Here is a 22737-nt window from a genome sequence, read left to right as displayed (position 1 = left end):
TTCCTGGGGATCTTGTGTGGTCAAGTCACTAATTCTCTGCCTCACTACTTTTTATGTTCTAACAGACAGAACCTTGTCTAAGGGTATCATCTGAACCCAGAGGCCAGTTTACCAGGGCTTAGCCTATCAGACCTTAGCGGTGATGTTCTCCTTTCTGCCGGTGTAGACCACATCGCCTGACCTCGTGGTGGTGAGTCCCGATCCTGGCAGGTAGCTTCGACGAGGAGGTGGGGGAGGAGGAGGGGGCGACTTTCCCCCCAGCTTTTCCAAGTCCTGTTCTGAATTTGGAGAATCTTCTAGAAAACAGTGCACCATTGCAAGAATAATCTTTTCGCAAGAAAACATCCAGAAAGTCTGGTATATTGCTACAAACTCAATGCAATCTGATTTAAAAATTTTCTATCCTCTCCATAGAGCAAGCATTAAGTGTATAGACCCTAAAGAGCGACTGGATTTAAATCCCCAAAAGACCCTGCACAAGTTACTAAACCTCTCTCAGTCTCAGTTTTCTCATCTGTTAAATGGGTATTATAATATACTTTCCTTTAGGGTGTCATTAGGATTGAATGACTTACATACTGAGCTTGGCTTAATGTAAATGCTATGTAAAGTACTGCCTGTTATTAATATTATTAAATAACATTCTTGTTATGCAAAAAAGCTGAGTAGTACTTGGATAGATTAAAAAAAAATTGGGGCCCAAAGGCAAATCCATAGCCCCCTGCTTGGCCTCCAAAGCCTTCATCCCTCAGTCTGAAAAAATAGCATCAGCAAGAGGGTTTTCTGCTGAAGGTCAATGTCACAGTAGAATCTGGCCTAGGGAGGGCCAGAGAAAAAATGGGATGCAAATGAGAACAAAGTTGGAGAGGAAGTAGATTTGATTTTTTTAATTAAACACAATTTTAAAATCTTTTTTATTTTTTTGATAAGGTCTCACTGTCACCCACTCTGGAATGCAGTGGTGTGATCAAGGCTCACTGAGGCCTTGACCTTCTGGGCTCAGGTGATCCTCCCACCTCAGTCTCTCTAGTAGCTGGCATTACAGGTGTGCACCACAACACCTGGCTAATTTTCTTTATTTATTTTTTTGTGTGTGTAGAGATGGGGTTTTGCATGTTGCACAGGCTAGTCTTGAACTCCTGGGATTAAGCAATCTGTCTGCCTCAGCCTCCCAAAGCGCTGGGATTACAGGTGTGAGCCACTGCACCCGGCCTTTTTTGTTTTATTTTTGAGACTGGGTATTGCTCTTTCACTTAGGCAGAAGTGTAGTGGTGCCATCACGGCTCACCTCAGCCTCAAACTCCTGGTCTCAAGCAATCTTCCTGTGTCAGCCCAGAGTAGCTGGAACTGCAGGTGTATGCCACCACACCCAGCTGGTTTTTAAATTTTTGTAGAGATGGGGTCTCACTATGTTGCCCAGGCTGCTCTTAAAGTCCTGGCTTCAAGTGATTCTTCCCATATTGGCCTCCAAAAGCACTGGGATTACAGACATGAGCCACCATGCCAGCCTTTATCCATTTTCGATCATTATCCATATTCCTCCATTATCCAAGTAGTCAGAAAATTCACACAAGGGGAAATACAAATGGTATTTAAAACTCTACACTTAGAAGTTTGCCTCATTAATCAACAAAATACATTAAAATGATAATTCCATGACAAATAAGTTAAAATGACAGAAACTAATGTTTACAGGTCACGGATGCTACCTTCACACATTTCTGGTAGCCTGTCCATCACTGGACTGTTTCTGAGGCCAAGTCAGAGATGCATTGAAAAAGAAAAAACAAGAACATTTGAACTAAGTCAAAATACCTTGGGGAGTAATTTTAAAAGTGATTTATGCAAATTAAAAAAATCAGATAGAATCAAGAGCCAAAATGAGGTAAGTGAACAAAATGTAATATGCTTTTGTTGTTCAGTCATGAGAAGGAACAGTTATGAGACCTGTATGAAACATCAGAGGACTCTATGATAAAATTAATAATGCGGCAGAGAGAGCAGAATTAGGCAAGATAAAAATGTGATGAGCTGGCCGGTGGCTCAGGCCTGTAATCCCAGCACTATGGGAGACCGAGGCGGGTGGATCACCTGAGGTCAGGAGTTCGAGACCAGCCTGGCCAACATGGTAAAACCCCGTCTCTACGAAAAATACAAAAATTAGCTAGGTGTGGTGGTGAGTGCCTGTCATACTAGCTATTTGGGAGGCTGAGGGAGGAGAATTGCTTGAACCCAGGAGGCAGAGGTTGCAGGGAGCCAAGATCATGCCACTGAACTCCAGCCTGGGTGACAGAGTGAGACTCAGTCTCAAAAGAAAAAAAAAAAAAAAAAGTGTGATGAGCTAGGGCATTTTCTCCATCAGAAATTCTCCATGGGAACTGTGGGAGGAAAGTCACCTTTGTGTGAGAAGAGCTGCCACGCCCAGGACCCTAGACAGACCTGACACAACTGGCAGGTGGGGAAAGGCATAAGAAAAGCCTCTTAGCACAGACAGAAGGGAAGGGCTGCAGTGAGCGGAGCTTTAGGGGATGAACTGGATGAAAACTGGGGAGGAGACAGGTGCAGGTGGTCCTTTGCATCCATGGGTTCCACATCTGTGGATTCAACCAGCTGCAGATGGAAAATATGTATAAAAAAAATTCCCTCCTCATCCCAAAAAATAAAACTTGAATTTGCCTTGCACCAAGTACTATGTTGAATCCACACAAATGAAGTAACGTGTAGGCATTGTATTGGGTATCATAAGTAATGTAGGGATGATTGAAAGTATACGGAGGCAGGCAGCGGAGTCGCACAGCTGAGGTGTGCTGGCCCCACAAAGTATATGGGAGGATGTGAGTAGGTTACATGCAAATACCATGCCATTTTATACCAGGAACTAGAACATCCTCAGATTTTGGCATCCGGTGGGAGTCCTGGAACCAATCTCCTGTGGATACCAAGGGATGACTGTATAGTGGTTACAAATGGAATCCACTTTAATGTTTCTTGACATGCAAGCCAAGATGGGGATTCCTTTCCAAATTAATTTTAGTTGCTGGATAAGGCACTGTGGAATGTGACACTGAGGAGACATTAGGCTGCAAGTAAAATAACATCTGGGTCCATAATTTTAAGATCAGAATAAGATGCATGGTTTGTAAATGATAGAATATTTAATAGGTTGAGATTCCTAGAAGTTATATTATTATCGACAGGTTGGCATTTAACTTCCATAGTTGAGTTGGTTAAATATATATTCTAATAATTTTGATTAAAAAATGCAATTTTGCCTTATGATCTAATATCCCCTGGGAGCTCATAAAAGCTACCATTTTCTTTCTGCAAGCGTACAAAAAGCTCTTGTCTTAAATGAAGGCCTAATATTTTCCCAGCTCGTGCGGTGAAGTATCACAAATGCATAGAAAACGCAAACACGAGGAATTTAAATTTTCCTTTATTGGCCATTATTCTAGAATCCTAACACAGAACTCAGCTTCTCTATGGCTAGGGTAAAAAAGTAGTAGTGAAATCAAGTGTGGCTCAAGCCTGTAATTCTAGCTACTCTGGATGCTGAGGCAGGAGGATTGCTTGGGGCCAGAAGTTCGAGACCAGCCAAGGCAACACAGTGAGAAACCTGTCTCTCAAAAAATAAAAAAAAATTAGACATATGGAGTGGTGTGCACATCTATAGCCCTAGCTACTTCTTGGGAGGCTGAGGTGGGAGGATTGCTTGAGCCCAGTAGTTGGAGGTTATAGTGAGCTATGATCATACCACTACACTCCAGCCTGGGTGGCAGAGCAAGACCCCATTTCAAAAAAACAAAAAAGAAAGAAAGAAAGAAAAAGAGATAGTAGTAAAGATCTAAGGAACACCAGAGGATTTGCTCTTCCAGGTTTTACATTTTGTAAGATTTGTAAGAACTGAGACATTGGTTCTGTTGATGAGTATGTCCTGTTGTGGATGGCACCATATTTGCCCAAGGCCATGTACCTCCATATGTTCCTGCTGTGGGACTGGACCTTACCTGAAAGTTCCAGCTTGTCCACTGGGGCATCTCCCCTTGGCAGTGGGCCTGCAGCTGGTGGCATCTCCAGATTTGGTATTGACTTCATGATATTGGCTTGAGCTTCTTCTAGGAGCTTCTCAAACTCTTTCCCGTTATAGTGGTCCAGATTTTGCCTTTTTTCCTCCCATTTCTTTTCTGCTTTCTGGAGGAATATAGCAGGTAAAGAACGTTACATGGACACATAGAGGAGAACAACACACACTGGGGCCTCTCAGAGGGTGGAGGGTGGGAGGAGGGAGAGGATCAGGGAAAATAACTAATGGGTACTGGACTTAAGACCTGGGTGATAAAATAATCTGCGCAACTAACCCGCATGACACGTTTACTTATGTAACAAACCTGCACTTCTACCCCTGAACTTAAAATAACATGCTTTTAAAAGTATTTCTTCTACTACCAAGATTTATTTTTTTAGAGGCAGGGTCTCAATCTGTCATCCAAGCTGCGGTGCAGTGGCGTCATTATAGCTCACTGCAGCCTCCAACATCTGGGCTTAAGCAATCCTCCTGCCTCAGCCTCCTGAGTAACTAGGATTACACATGTGAGCCACCACACCTGGCTATTTATTTTATTTTTTTTCAAATAGTGATGGGGTCTGTTATGTTGCCCAGGCTGGTCTTAAACAATTTGCCTCAAGGAATCCTTCTGCCTTGAGTGAGACATGAGTCTATAATCCAAACTGCTGGGATTACAGGCATGAGCCACCATGCCCAGCCTAAAATTTTTTTTAAATTGAGTTTTCATTATAGAAGAGATGTCCAAGCAAACGATCAAAATCCACAACACTAAAAACAAAAATCCTGTGTCTTAGAACCACTTCTATCAAAGAATTGCTATATGCCCTCTGGGTCACGTTGTCTTATAAAATGAGGGAGGAGGTATTATTTAGATGACCCGTAAGCTCCTTTAAGTTCTACACCGGAGAGTTATACATAAAATGCATTTTAAAACATCTGTACACATTTTAAAAGAACATTTTCCTGTGATTTTTGAACTAGCACATTAATAATTCCAAGAGGGCAAGGTGGAAATTCACACCAAGATTAGTGGAACCCCGTAACATAAGAATTGGCAAAGATCACTGAATCAACATATGGGAACTTTGAGGTCCAGTGAGATGAAGAATTTGCCCAAGTTTCATTACATATAAATAACAGCCACCACCTCCACCATTCTAACCCTCCTTTATTTTTTCTTCCTAGCATTGATTACCACCTGGCACATACGTTTTTTCTGTCTCCTCTACAAGTCGGTAAGTTTCTTGAGGGCAGAGACTTTGTCTCTTCTGTTCACTGGCTTTCCCTCGAGCCTACGAGGGCCTGGCACATAGCGGGCTCGGTAATCTCTGTTGAATGAATAAAGCTCACCCCATTTGCCAGTGGCAGATCTGGCAGAAAAACCCAGGCCTCCATACCTGTGGATCAGGGCATTTTCAGAGATAACTCACATCTCCCCTCAAAGTGTAAAACACACACATCACAATGATAACTATGCCCACTAGGTCCTCAATAGAGATTTGTTAAATAAGAGTGCCATCATACTGACATCCTGTAAATGTTGAGATGTTTAAAGTGGCAAGACGTCTTAAGTGACAGGTCTGCCAGTTCTCAGGAGGAAATGTCTTTTCCTCCCCTGCCCTACTAGGTACTGGGAATAGAATCACACTCCATCAATCACATTTCCATACCCTTGTGATATGCATTTTTTAAATAGCTGGCTCTGATTAGGGGCAAGCCAGGGCCCTTGGGACAGAGAGAAACCACCTAGTGTTCTGAGGCCCCGAGGCTGTGACTGCGGCTGTGGCAGTTTTGCCAGGTCGTCTCGATATACCCAACCTGAGCTCTCCACTGGTGATTTTCAGTAGGGGCAGGAGGGTTAGGACAAGGTTGCTGGGGATAAAGCAAATGAGTGGAGGAAAAGTTATGAGGCAAGAAGAAAAAGAGAAGTAGAAAAGCCAAATGTGTTATTGGAGCATTGATACCAGCCCTTGATAAAAAGAATATTTAAAACATAATATGTCATTTGATCTCATGGTTTTTAAAACAGGGTCTTGCTTTGTCGCCCAGGCTAGAGTGCAGTGATGTGATCTCGGCTCACTGAAGCCTTGACCTCCCTGGACCTAGGTGATCCACCCACCTCAACCCCCTGAGTAGCTGGGGCGACAGGCACGTGCCACCACGCCCAGCTAATTTTTTTTTTTTTTTTTGAGACGGAGTCTCGCTCTGTCACCCAGGCTGGAGTGCAGTGGCGTGATCTCGGCTCACTGCAAGCTCCGCCTCCCGGGTTTACGCCATTCTCCTGCCTCAGTCTCCTGAGTAGCTGGGACTACAGGCGCCCGCCATCTCGCCCGGCTAATTTTTTGTATTTTTTAGTAGAGACGGGGTTTCACCGTGTTAGCCAGGATGGTCTCAATCTCCTGACCTCATGATCCACCCGTCTCGGCCTCCCAAAGTGCTGGGATTACAGGCTTGAGCCACCGCGCCCGGCCCAGCTAATTTTTGTATATTTTTTTTTGGTAGAGTTGGGATTTTGCCATGTTGCCCAGGCTAGTCTTGAACTCGTGTTCCAGTGATCCACCCACCTCAGCCTCCCAGAGTGCTGGTATTACAGGCATGAGCCACCACACATGGCCTCATGTCATTTGATCTTAAGACGTAGTTTTCTCTTTTCATTCTGACTGCTCTACTGTTCATTCTTAGATGACTATAGTAACTTCTCATCCAGCTCTCTTAATTCTAGACCTGCCACCTCAATCAATTCTGTATGTTGTTTCTAGATTAATTTCCAGAAGATGCCATTTAAAAAAAATCATGGATTAAAGCTGCAGCATTTCTCTGATACCTTCCAAATAAACTCCAAACATCATGGACTGGTTTTCAAACTCTCAAGTCAGTTTCCAGCCCATTTCCCCAGTCTTAGGTCCTCGTTCTTGTTCCACTTAGACAGGCTTAGTCATGGTCCCAGACTGTGATCCAGCATGTTAGTATCCTAGGATATCCTCACCACCCTCCCCTGCTAACCAGGTTCCACTTATCGTCTACATGACTTGCAGACCCTCCTCTGGCTGCCTTCACAGCAATGGAGTGCTTGAAGCTGGCTTGTCCTGGCCCAGGAGAGCTGATTGTCACATTTCTTCCCAACTTCAGCAGTAGTGGTGTCATTTGTAACTTGAAATCAGCCATGGTTGCGATATTTACACCATGGAAATTGGCAAATGCCACACATAGAGTAGCCCCCGCGCCAACCCCCCACCACAACCGGTACCAGAGAGCTGGTTGTTAAACATTTACCAGCACACCACTGCCTCACCTTCCTACAGGCTAGGTGTCTCACCCTTCTCTGAAACCAGATGAGATGACCTATCTCTTAACCTGGCCACTGAATCCCACTTCCACTTCCAAAACTCTATCTCTGATCCATACACAATTATGTCATCATCTGGCCTATAAATGCTTTGAGGGAAAGGCCCACTTATCAGACTCCTTTATGGGGTTATGAGAAATGGAAATAGGACTCTACCTCGATAGACACTGCCCTGTTCTTGGCACTCACACTGTGGATTTCTTCAATGAACAAGCTCTGCATGGCAGACCCATTCATGGGTGTCTGTGGGGACTGTGGAGCCTGCAACGTCTGCAGGGTGGAGCTTACTTCCTGGGGGACGGCGGGGGAGCTGGCCACGTGAGGCAAGTTCTGAGCAGGGTTCAGCAGGGCCACGGAGTGCTGCGAGGGCTGGATGGCCACAGGGGAGCTCTGTGCGTGGTGAACCGTCATGCCGGACAAAGGTACCACTTCTGACTTCGCGTCGCCAGGGGCACCTGTGCTGTGGAAGGGCTGGCTGGAGGTGTGGGCTGCCTCCTCCTGGCTCTTCAGGACTTCTGCGGCCGTGGCCTTTTCCATAGCCATGTACTGTGCGGCTTGGGCTGCGTCCGTGCCTTTCAGGAGCCCATCAGTGACATATCTAGGAGAAACCATGCATAGCAGCATTAACCCTCATGCCACTTTCTCATGGTGGCATACTTGCAAGCTATGTCATCCCAAAGCTAGGTGAGAGTCACACATCCCAAAGCTCAGAGTAGCTGCTTAGGGACATGTATGGAAATATCCTTTTTTGCTGGTGCTGTTGTACTCAGACCCTTGCCACTCCATTATTGTTTGGGGAGTGGGTAGAAGAAAATGAACCATGAGTCTAACAGCAGCCTCTCTAACTCTTCCACCCGATTCTGGCCTATGCAGGCCTCAAATGTGCTTAGTTCTAAGTCAAAAGTTTGCTTATTCCCTCCTGCTTTCACTGCCAAGCATCTTGGGAGGGCAGCCCTCACTCTAATTCCTTCTGTTTGCTTTTCTGTATCTCAGCCTGTTGTTCACTGGCTTCCCCACCTAGATTCAGCCAAGTCTTGCCACAAGGTACACAGTGACTCCAAATCTAACAGTCATGTTTACTCCTCAACTTCTTCTGGTGTTTGGAGTCATTTGAAGCTATATATCCCTCCCTACCCCACACATGATGTAGTGGAAAAGGGTGTCTGGTGTCAGATCTGTGTTTGAATATCAGTTATTTCATGTTGTATATAACGTTGAGAACTTCGCGTCTTTAAGCCTCAGGTACTTTTGCATAAAATGTAATGATGAAGATGGAGATGACGATGGTGATGCTAATGACTTCCTCAGGGCCTGTTGTTAGGACTAACATTAAGATTGTAAAGTTATGTGTGAGACAATGTCAAACATGGTACTTGACCTCTAATTTTTAATTAGTCCCTCATCCCCTTTGTATTACATTACTTTTTTTTCATTTGAACAAAAACACCATTGCATTCTATAACTCTTCTGCTACTCACTGCTCTTTCTTTTGCTGTTTACTTTTTTTTACCCCAATCCCTTAGATTCTTAAAGATCCCCAAGGATTTGTTCTCTCCTTTCCCTATCATTCTGCCTTAACCATCTCTTCCATTTTCTTTTCTTTTCTTTTAAGAGACAGGGCCTCTCTCTGTTGCCCAGGCTGGAGTGCAGTAACTCAGTCATAGCTCACGGCAGCCTCAAACTCTTAGGCTCAAGAGATCTTCCTGCCTCAGCCTCCTAAGTAGCTGGGACTACAGGTGTACACCATCCTTCCTGGCTAATCTTTAAAATAATTTTTTGTAGAGATGGAGTCTTGCTCTGTCACCCAGGCTGGAGTGCAGTGGTGTGATCATAGCTCACTGCAGCCTTGAACTGCTGGGCTCAAGAGATCCTTCCGCCTCAGCCTCCTGAGTAGCTGGGATTACAAGTATGAGCCACTGCAACCAGTGATCGTTCTCATTTTCAATAATCATCTCCATGAAGGTGACTTCATGCTCTGTCTCCCAAGCTGGAGTGCGGTGGCACAACCTCGGCTCACTGTAGCTTCCACCTCCTGAGTTCAAGTAATTCTCCTCCCTCAGCCTCCCAAGTAGGTGGGATTACAGGCACGCCACTGCCTATAATTCCTACGGGAATTCACTATGTTGGCCAGGCTGGTCTCGAACTCCTGACCTCAAGTGATCCACCCATCTCGGCTCCCAAAGTGCGGGAATTGCAGGCGTGAGCCACTGTGCCTGGCCAGTGAAGGTGCTTTTGGCAACACAAATTTTGCATGCATATGTGTTTTCAGTAAGTGTGGAGTACTGGAATTTTCTTTCTTTCTTTCTTTTTTTTTTTTTTTTTTGAGAGGGAGTCTCGCTCTGTTGCCCAGGCTGGAGTGTAGTGGCTGGATCTCAGCTCACTGCAAGCTCCGCCTCCTGGGTTTACACCATTCTCCTGCCTCAGCCTTCCCAGTAGCTGGGACTACAGGTGCCCGCCACCTCGCCCGGCTAGTTTTCTTTTTTTTTTTTTGTATTTTTTTATTAGAGACTGGGTTTCACCGTGTTAGCTAGGATGGTCTCGATCTCCTGACCTCATGATCCGCCCGTCTCGGCCTCCCAAAGTGCTGGGATTACAGGCTTGAGCCACTGCGCCTGGCCTAGAATTTTCTTTTCAGCGAAAGTCCTGAATTTCTTTTGGTCTTTACTCCACTGTGACCTCTTTGATGAGCAGGTTTACCTTTAGTAAGGGAGCCTGGCCCAAGCCACTCAAAAGGCTGTTTCTCTTTTCTAGGCAGGACCAACAATGTCACAGATACTCCTTCAGGAGGTCATTTAAGAAAGATTTTGTTTACTTCTATTACATTTCTTCGAACTGAATTTATTTATGCCCCTGAAGTGAAGGAGGCGAATAAACTATTTCAATCAATTTTTCAACTTCAAAATATTATTTTAAAAAACCCACCTTCAAATGATTTTTTTTTTTTTTTTTTTTTTTTTTTTTTTAAAGAAATGGAGTCTTTCTCTGTTGCCCAGACTGGAGTGCAGTGGCTCAGTCATACTCACTGTAGCCTCATACTCCTGGGCTCAAGGGATCCTTCTGCCACTACTTCCTGAGTGGCCACCACAGCTGGCCTTTCAGATGATTTTAAAACAATGTTTATTGTGTCTATTCATTTTAAACCCTAGGATGGGCTCCATCTAACAATCCTGTGTTGAAGAATTAGAACCTCAAGCCATGTTGCAATAAAAGTTCAAGCGTGAGAAGGACTTGGGGCTTTTCCTCAGGACACTGGATATGTTCTGGGAGCATGGTGGAAGCCTGAAGTCTCAAACCTCCACTCTCGCTCTCCCAGCATATCCCTCCGCAGGCTACCCCCAGCACGATAAGGGCCCGGTCACCTCCGCAGCATGGTCAGGACGTCTGTCATGCTGCGCACACGCTTCAGGAGACTGTCCAGCTTGTGTGGCTCCTCCTTCAGAAACCGCACGGCCTCCACTTCTATGCGCAGGATGGCTCGCATCTTGTTTTGTAAGGTTGGAAATTCTCCTGCAGGCCAAACCAGCAGGTGAATTGGAGGAGAAAAAGCCAGAACGACAACCCTCATCCCGCACTCCGATACTGGACAGAGAAGTGCAGAGTTCACAAGCCACAGGGTGGCTCACACATCTTCAGGTGGCAGTGGGTTAAGAGTACAGAGGAGCATTGGAGAAAGTCACCTTGGGCAAGAGTAAAGCTCCTCTAGGCCTGTTTCCTGTCTGTGTATTTGGGATAAAGCCAATAGACCATTAGGGTTATTATTACTTTGTAATTTGACTGATTGATGGGGTCTCTCTCTGTCATCCAGGCTGGAGTGCAGTGGCATGATCAGAGCTCACTGGAGCCTCAAACACCTGGGCTCAAGCGATCCTCCTGCCTCAGCCGCCTGTAGAGCTGGGATAATTTAGGTGCTGCACACCACCATGCCCAACTAATTAAATTTTTTTTTCTTTTTTTGAGATGGAGTCTCGCTGTGTCACCCCGGTTGGAGTGCAGCGGCATGATCTTGGCTTACTGTAACCTCCGTCTCTTGGGTTCAAGTAATTCTCCTGCCTCAGCCTCCTGAGTAGCTGGGACTACAGGTTTGCACCATCACACCCAACTAATTTTTGTATTTTTAGTAGAGACAGGGTTTCACTATGTTAGCTAGGCTGGTTTCGAATTCCTGACCTCAGGTGATCTGCCTGCCTCGGCCTCCCAAAGTGGCATAAGCCACTACACCTGGCCAGAAAAAAATCTTTTTTTTTTTTTTTTTTTTTTTTTTTTTTTAAAGAGATGAGGTTTTGTTATGTTTCCTAGGCTGGTCTTGAACTCCTGGCCTCAGGCAATTCTCCTGTGTTGGCCTCCCAAAGTGCCAGGATTGCAGGCATGAGCCACCATGCCTGGTTACAGGATTATTTTTATTTTATTTTATTTTATTGGTTTTTTTTTGTTTTTGTTTTTTTTTGTTTTTTTTTTTGAGACAAGGTCTCACTCTGGCACCCAGGCTGCCAGGCTGGAGTGCAGTGGTACAATGATGGCTCACCATAGCCTTGACCTTGCAGGCTCAAGAGATCCTACCACCTCAGCCTCCTGAGTAGCTGGTACCACAGGCATATACCACTACACTTGGCTAATTTTCTTTTTTTTGTAGAAATGGGGGTCTATGTTGCCTCGACTGGTCTTGAACTCCTGGGCTCAAGTGATCCTCCCACCTTGTGTTTTTAATGAGTTTGGCACATGCATCCCGGTGCACTGTAAGAGCCTAGCAAATAGAAAGTGTTACTGGAATCATTTAGTGTGAAATCTTACAGCACCCACTATATATCAGCTCCAGGAAGTGGGGGATGTTTATGCTCTGGGATATCCCAAGTGCCCAGAACAATGCCCAGCACATGTAGGTGTTTAATAAATACTTGCATACATGAATGAATCCTTCTCTATGTGGCAGATTTTTAAACACCCCAGGAAAGATAGTTCAGACTCCTCCCCTGACGCAGCACAAAGCTTACCTTTCAGGGTAGCTACAGCCTCTCCCACTTGACGCAGGAGGAAAGCCCCGTCTTCCACGTCTTTCAGAGTAACCAATCGGCTGGCTGCCGTGGAGTCCTTCAAGTCTTCAACAAAGTCTTCCAGCTCGCTGCGGGAGCAAGGACAACAGCACAGAGAGCTGAACACCAGGCCTCACAGAGGAAGTGCGAGGCCGAGTGCCCGTCTCGGCCTCTGATTTTGTATAGAGCCCCAGCCCCTCCCCGCCTCTCTGTGGTGGTGGTGGAGCGGGGGCGCTCATCTTCAACAGTGGCTGGGAACATTTCGCAATGGTGTGAGGCAGGAACAAGGAGGTTTTTCCAGGGAATGTTCCACATTGGCCCAAGGGACGATTGTGCCTGGCTAACAAAGGACCCAGTCTTTACATTCAGTGGTGCTGATGCTAGCAGAGGGATGGAGGGAGGGATAGGTTGGGGGGGGCGGGTAGGAGAGAGAGAGAGAGAGAAAGAGAGAGAGAGAGAGAGAGAGAGAGAGAGAGAGAGCGACCGACCTGCGGTGCAGTAAAACGAGAAGCCCACATTGATTAATATCAGGTTTCTCAACTTTAGCATTTGACATTTTGGGGCCGCGTAATTCTTCGTTGTGGTGTGGGGAAACTGTGCACGTTAGGATGTTTAGCAGCACCCCTGGCCTTCATCTACTCGATGCCAGTAGCAACCTTGCCTACCCCAACTTGTAACAAACCAGAATGTCTCCAGACCCAGACACTGTCCAATGTCCCTGGGGAAGGGAGAACAAAATTGCCCCTAAATGAGAACCTCTGGTTTATACTGATTGTCCCATCAACAAGGATGAGCTCTTTCTTCTCCAGGCTACCAAGAGAAGAAATGACTGCAGAAAATAAAAATGACGACAGATGTGGTGTCTGTGGATAGAGGCGGATGCTAGCTCCAAGAGAGGGAGCTCGAGGTCTCACCCTTGAGAAAACAGTAACCTCCTTGGGCACATTACTAACCCCATCCTAAACACCTATACATCTAAAAGAGAAAAATCTCTCCCAAGGAAGCAGAGAAAAAGAGCTTTCGGAAACGCAGACCGTTTCAGAAACGGCGACCACTAGGGGGCAGTAAGTGAACAGCGATCCCACCTCCTGGAGCCCGGAGTGTGGAGCTAGCATCCGAAAGAGAAAAAGGAATGCACGGCCTCATCTGCAAACAGATGACCCTCGAAGGCCCTTTCCACTTAGGTGGGCAAGTGGATAGAGCTCTGGGTCACATGGCAGCTGCGGGAGGGGTTCAGGCAGGATGCCACATGTGTTCAACAGGATCCCAGGGAAAATGACAAATTCCTCCACTGCAAGAAGTGGGATGGAGTTTTTGGTCATGTCTTTCATTCTGTTATGAAAAATAAACCAAAATTGCTTGTGGTCATTTCAGATGAAATGATGCTACTTCAGGACCAGAGGGGGAAAGCCTCATCTGCTCATTGTCCACGTCCGTGAACTATGGAAAGGGGCTCAGTGTTCTGTGAACACACCAGCGGGAAACTTCCTACAGCTATTGCATTCTTGACACGAAGAGATTGTGCCACCCCACTGAAGGGCTCTAAATATGGTAACTTCGTGTGGAAAAGTTCTTTTCCATTGCATAACCAAACAGAATGACTTCCCTGCATTGACTGGACACAGTGTCCAGTCCTGCAAAGCTTTGCTGGAAGAGCTAAGACACAAATATTATCCTGATTCCGTTAACAACCAACATGTCTGTCAGTGTGTAATTAATACTGCAAGGGGCTGTCATCTGACTCAAAGTCAGCCTGCCTAGAATTCTGTTTTCATCTCTTCTGTACAATATACCTCTTGGATTTCACAACCTTGCATACAGAGACTCTTAAACTTCACAGCTTTATGGAATATACAAAAATGTATATTGATACGATGGTACACAACAATGTCACTTCTATTCAAATGTTTATGATACCTACTTTAGATAAAACATTAAAATTCAAATTTATTAATTCAAAAATGTAAGAGAGACATGGGGCTAAAACGAATGCTGGAAATATATTTTTGACATGGTAATCAATATGACTTTTGAAATACCAGCTTCACTCCACAGAATGTCAGATATTCATAGATGTTACAGTTTACAGCATTCTATTTGTTTAAGTTGCTTTTCATCCTAGCTTTGTTAAAAAGAAGCATCCAGTTTGTTGGAATATATTTCACCTGACTATTATTAGAAGACCAATTATTATTTTCATGTAGAAATTATCTAGACCCAATTTCTTTTCATAGTTTTATTTTTTATTTTTAGACAAAGTCTCTCTCTGTCACCCAGGCTGGAGTGCAGTGGCCCGATCTTAGCTCACTACAACCTCCGTCTCCCGGGTTCAAGTGATTCTCTTGCCTCAGCCTCCTGAGTAACTGGGATTACAGGTGCCCGCCACCATGCCCAGCTAATTTTTGTATTTTCAACACAGATGGGGATTCGCCATGTTGGCCAGACTGGTCTCTAACTCCTGACCTCAAGTGATCCACCCACCTCGGCCTCCCAAAGTGCTGGGATTATAGGTGTGAACCACTGTGCCCGGCCCATCTTTTCATAGTTTTAGACCCAAATTTAATCTCTCTGCCTTCTGAATGGCTCACCAGTAATTCAACCTAACATGAGTTGAATATAAGTCTCCACAAGGAGGCTTATATTCTAGTGCTTGGAAGAAGAAGGACAAGGAGGAAAAGGAGAACGAGGAGGGAGAGGGGAAGGAAAGAGGGATATTGCTGTTCTGGTATTCCAGAGTTGAAATTCCTGGCTTTTAAAAAATAAGCTCTTTTTAAAAATCAATGCATACTAGTTGTGAGTTTTGGGGTACATGTGATAATTTAGTACATATAATTCGTACAGATCAAATCAGTGTACTTGGGATATCCGTCACCTTAAATATTTGTTTTTCATGCTAGAAACATTCTAGTTTTTTTCTTCTAGCTATTTCCAGCTGTCTTTTATAACCTGCTCTCTTGCCATTCAGATCTAGCCATCCAATCAGTTGACCTGCTTTATACCTCATAGAAGGAAAATTTACACTACCATTATTAAAAGGATGTATATGTATATAGTTATTTTTAATTTTATTTTAAACAGGGTTTTGCTCTGTTACCCAGGGTGGGGTGCAGTGGTGTGATCATGCAGCCTTGACCTGCCAGGCTCAAGCCATCCTCCTACCTCAGCCTCCTGAGTAGCTGGGACCACAGGTGTGTGCCACCATACCCGGCTTAGGGTTTACTTTTTATTTTTAATTTTTATTTTGCAGACATGGGGTCTCCCTATGTTCCTATGTTGCCCAGGCTGGTCTTGAATTCCTGGGCTCAAGTGATCTTCCCACTTCAGCCTCCCAAAGTGCTGGGGTTATAGGCAAGAGCCACTGCGCCCAGCCAAAAGGATATATATTTCAAAAGGTGTTTTAAAGAAAAATTCTGAGAGCTAGTTGTAGGTGGTGAATACCATAGGACATTTTGTATTTGACTTCATTCTTACTTTCACTGCTTGGTTCAGGCCTCACTGCCTTTTGCCTGATGGATACAGTAGCTTCCCATATGGTCTCCTAGTCACTGATCTATTTTCCCCTCAATCAGTCCCACACATGATCACCAGAGGGACCTCTCTCCAATACAACTCTAGCTTTCCTACTTCCTTGATCAAAAACAAAAACCAAAAAAACCCAAACACTCAGTGTCTTCCTCATCGTTCTAGGCAGTAACTCTCAAATGTGAAGGTGCTTCAGAATCACCAGCTTTGTTTGTAAACTGCAGATTCCTAAGCTCCATCCACAGAAATTGTGAATCTGGGGTTGAACCCTGGAACTTTCCAGAAAAGCCAGAAATCCAGATTTCTCTTAAAGAATCTTCCAATCTCTGTAGGCACAGCCCAGACAGGCATCAAGCAGGTACGTGAGGCCTTGAGTATGGTCTAAGATACAGGAAGTCAGTGTGCAAATGGAATGGCACTCCCCAAATATGGGATGTTATTAGTATCTTGCACCCAACTCTCCTGCCTAACTGGACTGCTTGCTACCCAGTTCTCCAAAGACATCTTGCATTTTCCAGGCCAGAAACTTGTTGGTTTGCAGGGTTCTACTGCCTGGAAGTCCTTCCCTCTCTAGCCTCTGCTGATGCAATCTCCCCATTTTCAAGGCCATCTCAGTTGAGTTTAACCATTTCTTTCTGTTTTTAGAGACTGGGTCTATGCTCCAATATCCATGCTGGAATGCAGTGGCACAGTCATAGCTCAATGCAGCCTTGAACTCCTGGGCTCAAGCGATCTTCCTGCTTCAGTCTCCTGAGTAGCTGAGATTACAGGTGCATGCCACCACACCTGGCTGATTTTTTATTTTTAGTAGAGACAGGGTTCTGCTATGTTGCCCAGGCTGTTCTTGAATTCCTGGTCCCAAGTGATCCTCCTGCCTCAGCCTCCCAAAATGCTGGGACTATACGTGTGAACCATTGTGCCCAGCCTAACAAACCATTTCTGAAACTACTTTGTGCAAGGTACTGTGTGTGGCCTGTAGGTCATACAAAGAATGACTTCATTCAGGTTAAGTCTTCCTGATCCCTGGGTTAGTCTCTCTTTTGTGTGGGTACAACTGGTACCTGTAAATCCCGTGTTTGGGGCTATACTCCTATTTATCAGGTTGGCTTTGCTGGACTGAAGAACCTTAAGGGCTCTTGGCATATCTTACTCATTTGTGGCCTTCCCACAAATCCAACCAGATAAAGCCCTCTTATAATATGTTCGTTCCATTACTTTTTCTGTCTCATTCCTATGCTAGGCTGTAATCTCAGAGTATTATTGAGATTAAAGATGACTTTTCTAGGCTAGAAGTGAGAATTATTTCAGCTAACCAATAAACACAATTTTTTAAAAAAATGAAATTTACTGACCGGGCATCGTGACTCACACCTGTAATCCCAGTACTCTGGGAGGCTGAGGCAGGTGGATCACCTGAGGTCAGGAGTTTGAGACCAGCCTGACCAATATGGTAAAACCCTGACTTTATTAAGAATACAAAAACTAGCCAGGTGCTATGGCGTGCACCTGTAATCCCAGCTACTCAGGAGGCTGCCATAGGAGAATTGCTTGAACCCAGGAGGCGGAGGTTGCAGTGAGCCGAGATCATGCCACTGCACTCCAGCCTGGGCAACAGAGCAAGACTCCATCTCAAAAAAATTTTTTTTCATAATTTTGTTGGAAAATTTATATAAATGTTATTAAAAGGATATATGTTTTTATTTTTATTTTTACTATTATTTCTTGAGACGGATTTCTGCTGTCACCCAGGCTGGAGTGCAGTGACACAATATCGGCTCACTGCAACATCCCCCTCCTGGGTTCAAGCAATTCTCTTGCCTCAGCCTCCTGAGTAGCTGGACTATAGGCACACACCACCATGGCCAGCTATGTTTTTTTGTATTTTTAGTAGAGACAGGGTTTCTCAATGTTGGCCAGGCTGGTCTTGAACTCCTGACCTCAGGTGATCCGGCTGCCTCGGCCTCCCAAAGTGCTAGGATTACAGGTATGAGCCACTGTGCCCGGCCAGGATATGCATTTTAAAAGAAGTTTTAAAGAAGAATCTGGAGACCTAGTTTTAGATAATTGGGCTGTCACAAAAACATTTCAGACAAATAACAGCCTTACCAACTCATGGTGGGTGATTAACTCTGCCTATAAATGTGTGAACTAAGTAGAATTTTGGAAGCTATTTTGAGATGTGGATGAACAGTGGCCTGATTAATTTATTAGGAAAAGAATAACTCAAATTGAAGTTTTTTTTGTTTTTGTTTTTTTTTCCCCCTCTAGACTGCTGAGAGGGACACTCTAATTTTAATCAAACACATTAGGTTGGTATCCAGGGCGATATGAGCCACAGCTCCAATAGGAGATAGGTGATTGAACACAATGCTTTCCATCATGGAAACCTCTTCTCATTATGGCCATGAGAAAAGTTTACAAATTGCTCCCTTGCAATCCCAATTTGAGAGATTTAAGTTTTCCAAGAAACAAGAGAATTATCAACACTGGAGAAACCCCTCAAAATTACTATTCATTATACTAAAAGGTGAGATAGTTCTATGATAAATCTTCATTGCATACCAAAATATACAATTACCATAAAAGATGTGCCTGCCTGGTGACAGGGTAGTAATAAAATTCTGCTCATTTCAATAGTAGGAATTGATAGATGCTTTCAATAAGAACCTTAAATAACATTCATAACAGCTAAGGAAGCATCTTTCATTCGGGATCAGATACACTTTACATTTAAATTCTTCTTTTGCGATTTTAACTACAGTTGAATAATAGGAAGATAATTTTAGTGCTCTGTTATTTTGGCCATTAGTTTTAATTTATTGAGATGAAATATAGGCTTCCTATTTGTCACTGGGTTTTGCCATTTACTCCTTTTAATTTTGTGTATTGCTGAGCCCTGGAGGAGAGAGTATGAAGCTGATGCAACTCTCTCTCTCTGTTTTTTTTTTTTTTTTTTTTAAGATAGGATCTCCCTATGTTATCCAGGCTGGTCTCGAAATCCTGGACTCAAGCAATCCTCCCACCTCCGCCTCCCGAGTAACTGGGACTACAAGGTGTGAACTACCACGCCCAGCAATGCTGCAACTTTTAAAGAAATTCAGTCACCTGAGGACCACTGAATTTCCTGGGCCTCCATGGAAAGGTGCTGAAGTGTCCACATATACTACCATCAGAACTCTAACGTATACACAGTAGGTGCTCAATAAAGACAGGGCAACTGGGAAGGACCTCCTTAGCAACGATAATTTTCCGTTGCAGGTGAAACAGCTCAACATGCAAGTGACTGGCACTCACCACAACTTCTTGATGATCCTCTCTTCCTCATGAAGATATTTTTGTCTCTCTTGCTCCACCAGGACGCGCTGTCGCTGCACGGGATCCTCCAGTCTCTTCATTGTTTCCATCACTTTGCCACTGATTTCCAGCTCGGCCTTCTTCATCATCGCCCTCAGCAGTTCCTGGTTCTGCAGCTGTGAACACAAAAAATCAACTTCAGTGGGCTCTGCCTGGCTGAAATGGAGGTGAGTGAATGCCTTGAAGTCTTCAGAGCACTTTGGGTAGACAGCCCTGTGGCTGAATCTTTACTTATTTCAGTGAGAAAGGAAAGGGAGTAAAGACTGTACATAATGTGGCTTCTTCCACCAACATCTGAATTTTGGCAGCCAACTGACAACCAGACTGCCTGCAAAACAAAGGATCCTTTTTCTACTCTGGTCAATGCATCATGGACAACAGGCATAAACTCTCATTGACGTATCTTTACAGGGAGCAGCACAGGGCACCTGCTTTGGAGCCAAGAAAACTTTGGGTCAAATCACATACTCTCTCCCTAGCCCACTGTGACACTTTGGGCCCATTACTTAGACTCCCTTGATCTTCCTTTCCTTACCTCTAAGGATGGGGAATCCACTTTCCTTGGCCATTCTTGAGAGCTACATGAAATACCACATAGTATAGAATGGGAACTCAACACATGGTGATTTGGCTATGAAATATATCAGTATCAGTTCAAAGAGGGTCTGTGTTCTTCTCATTCATATGATTCCATGTACTGCGTACCACAAAAAGCACAGACCCTTAAAACATAGGGCTTTAATGTTGGCAATGATAATGATTCTAGATGACTCCAGGGTTCTTGGCAATTTATGAATTTCTCTAGATTGGAGGTAGGCTACCTGTATACAGAAGCTCACAATTTCCAAACAGTTCCCAGAACATTCTTGTTTCTCATCCCAGAGAATATAGGAGGTAGGAGCTTTATTCAAGCTTCACAAGAGTCTCGTTGAGCACTTGAGTCCCTGGAGCAGGACAATTTTCTAACAGCAGATCCATCAGGTGAATTCACTCAATCAGCCTCCACAACAATAATGATATTATGCCTAGTATATTATCCCTAAAGTTCCACTGAAATATCATTTAACAAATTTCAATGGTTTCCTTTAACAAATTTTAATGGTTTCCTTTGTTTTCCAGTTTCATGAACTGGTTTATTGTCTCATGGGGGTGATGATGTCTTTGTCAACCATCCATTATCCGTGTAAATTGAGGGGAAATGCAATCTGACCATGTCACCACCTGCTTAAAACCACATCATGCCTTCTGTTTTCTCTGAGTAAAGATAAAACATTTCAACACAGGCCACAAGCAGAACCACCATTAGGTCCCAATATCAGCGCTGCATGGTGATGAACTGGCCTCCGGGGAAAGACTGCCTGGGTTCAACTTCCAGTTTTATCACTTAGTAGATGTGTGACCATGGGCAAGCTATTAACCTCTGTGTCTATCCAAAAAAGGGGTAGTAATATCTCATAGCCCGTAGGTTGGTCATGGAGACTCAGTGAGACAATAAAATAAAGTGTCTGGCTCCAATTTAGACCTGAGCACATACCAGCCATTGCTATCAGGGAGCATGAACTAGTGGGTGGAGCCTGACGTTTTGTCTGGGAGGGAACCACATAGAAATGTACCACTTTTGTTTACTTTCTCTACAGGACTCATGATCATGCTCTCACACCACTTTTGCTAATGTCTTTTATTGCGGTCTTAAAACCAGTCAGTCACTATTTTGCTAAAAGGCACCTTTGTTTGTTTGTTTGTTTGTTTGTTTTGAGATGGAGTTTCACTCTTGTTGCCCAGGCTGGAGTGCAATGGCATGATCTCGGTTCACTGCAACCTCTGCCTCCTGGGTTCAAGCGATTCTCCTGCCTCAGCCTCCTGAGTAGCTGGGATTACAGGCAAGCACCACCACACCCAGCTAATTTTGTATTTTAGTAGAGACGGGGTTTCTCCATGTTGGTCAGGCTGGTCTCGAACTCCCGACCTCAGGTGATCCACCCACCTCGGCCTCCCAAAGTGCTGGGATTACAGGCGTGAGCCACCATGCAAGGCCAAAAAGCTCCATTTTTAGAGACATTGTACAGAGAACAACATCCTCCTATGCTCTCTCTGGCTACAGCCCATTCTCCAGGCACTGGGCAGAATGGTCCCTTCCCTTGTGGCTGATCTCCCTCCCTGCATGCACCTAGCACTCTGCTCCAGTCATACATCATTTCAGTTCTTCATAGGGGCCAGGCTCCTTTTTTGTTTTTTGTTTTTCTGAGACAGAGTCTCACTCTGTCGCCCAGGCTGGAGCGCACTGGTGTGATCACAGCTCACTGCAACCTCCGCCAGACTCCTTTTTGTCAGGCCTTTGCACCTGCTATTCCCATCTCCCAGAATTCTCTTCCCTCTGTGGTTAATTTCTGCCCTCCACAGAGTCTCTGGTACACTGTATCTGGCATATTAGCAGAAAACTCAAAACACATCTGTTGAATGAATGAACTGAATGAATCAGTAACATTGATAAGAACAGGCAGCAATGAAGAATCCAAAATTCTTCTCTAAATGGTTGAAACCTGCTGTGACCCATGGGCTCTGATAGGTGTTGGGATCAGCTCTTCCATGCCTTGTCTTGCTCTCACTGCAGGGATGTGGCAGGGCTACAGGTCAGCACTGTTTATATCGGTCAATTAGCCACACACAGCAATACCACGCACTATCAAGCTGATTCGCTCAACTTCAGTCCCTGTGTCTAATCCCACAGAGCTCCTGCCTTTGAAGGGGTGGGGGAATGAGTGATGACAGGGATGTGAGGGGAAAATGAGTAGATAATTAAAGGGGTCTAAGAGTGACCAATGCCTGGATCCCAACTGAGAGATTCTCATTTTACCGGTCTGAGGTACTGCCTGGTTGCTGGGAATTTCTAAAACTCCTCAGATGATTTGATTTGCCACCAAGGATGATTTCATGGCCTAAGAAAAGGGCTTTTGAATAGACAGATGATGTCACTGTGCCATGGGCTATGGGGCACAGCAGGGCACCTAACCCTCCTGCCCAAATTTTACAACGAGCTTACGTAAATCTGGGGTCTGGTTAGATAGTGGATATTAACACTGGATATCATGCTAGACATCATTGGTGAAATATTTGAAATTCATAAAATTGAAAGGTGGGAAAAGTGAGGCCCTGAGAAGTCAAAGGACATGTTCAGGGTCTGCTCGGCAATTATAGAGCACAGTTAGGATTAGAACCAGGTCTTCTGAATTCAACTCATCAATTTCAACTAGCACCCCAAGTTGTTCTTCTAGCAAGGCAGGGAGCATGCCATTCTGTTCACAGCTACAAGCAATGTGTGGCACATGGTAGGTACCCAACACATACAGTTGACACTTGAACAACACAGGTTAGAACTGCATGTGTGGGTCCACTTATATGTAGATTTCCTTCCTCTTCTGCCA

General features: G+C 44.6%; 1 protein-coding gene across 15 annotated transcripts in view; it reads right to left on the bottom strand.

Annotated features, from left to right (window-relative positions):
• Positions 1 to 22737, bottom strand: part of KIAA1217 (KIAA1217 ortholog) — a 351420-nt gene that overhangs the window by 14564 nt on the left and 314119 nt on the right. For 11 of the 15 annotated variants that reach the window (XM_017863059.1, XM_017863062.1, XM_017863072.1 and 8 more), the window contains 6 exons: positions 19256 to 19431; positions 12401 to 12528; positions 10772 to 10919; positions 7569 to 8010; positions 4008 to 4191; positions 133 to 296 (listed from right to left, as the gene is read on the bottom strand). In XM_017863059.1, the coding sequence (XP_017718548.1) occupies positions 133 to 296; positions 4008 to 4191; positions 7569 to 8010; positions 10772 to 10919; positions 12401 to 12528; positions 19256 to 19431 (1242 nt within the window). The remainder of the gene's footprint in view (positions 1 to 132; positions 297 to 4007; positions 4192 to 7568; positions 8011 to 10771; positions 10920 to 12400; positions 12529 to 19255; positions 19432 to 22737) is intronic. The other 4 variants (XM_017863060.1, XM_017863066.1, XM_017863061.1 and 1 more) reach the window with 3 other exon arrangements.

The sequence above is a fragment of the Rhinopithecus bieti genome, unplaced genomic scaffold (assembly GCF_001698545.2).
Source record: "Rhinopithecus bieti isolate Rb0 unplaced genomic scaffold, ASM169854v2 scaffold_66718, whole genome shotgun sequence".
Classification (NCBI taxonomy): domain Eukaryota; kingdom Metazoa; phylum Chordata; class Mammalia; order Primates; family Cercopithecidae; genus Rhinopithecus; species Rhinopithecus bieti.
The sequence above is the reverse complement of the archived record's forward strand: the minus strand, read 5'-3'. Positions and strand labels throughout refer to the sequence as shown.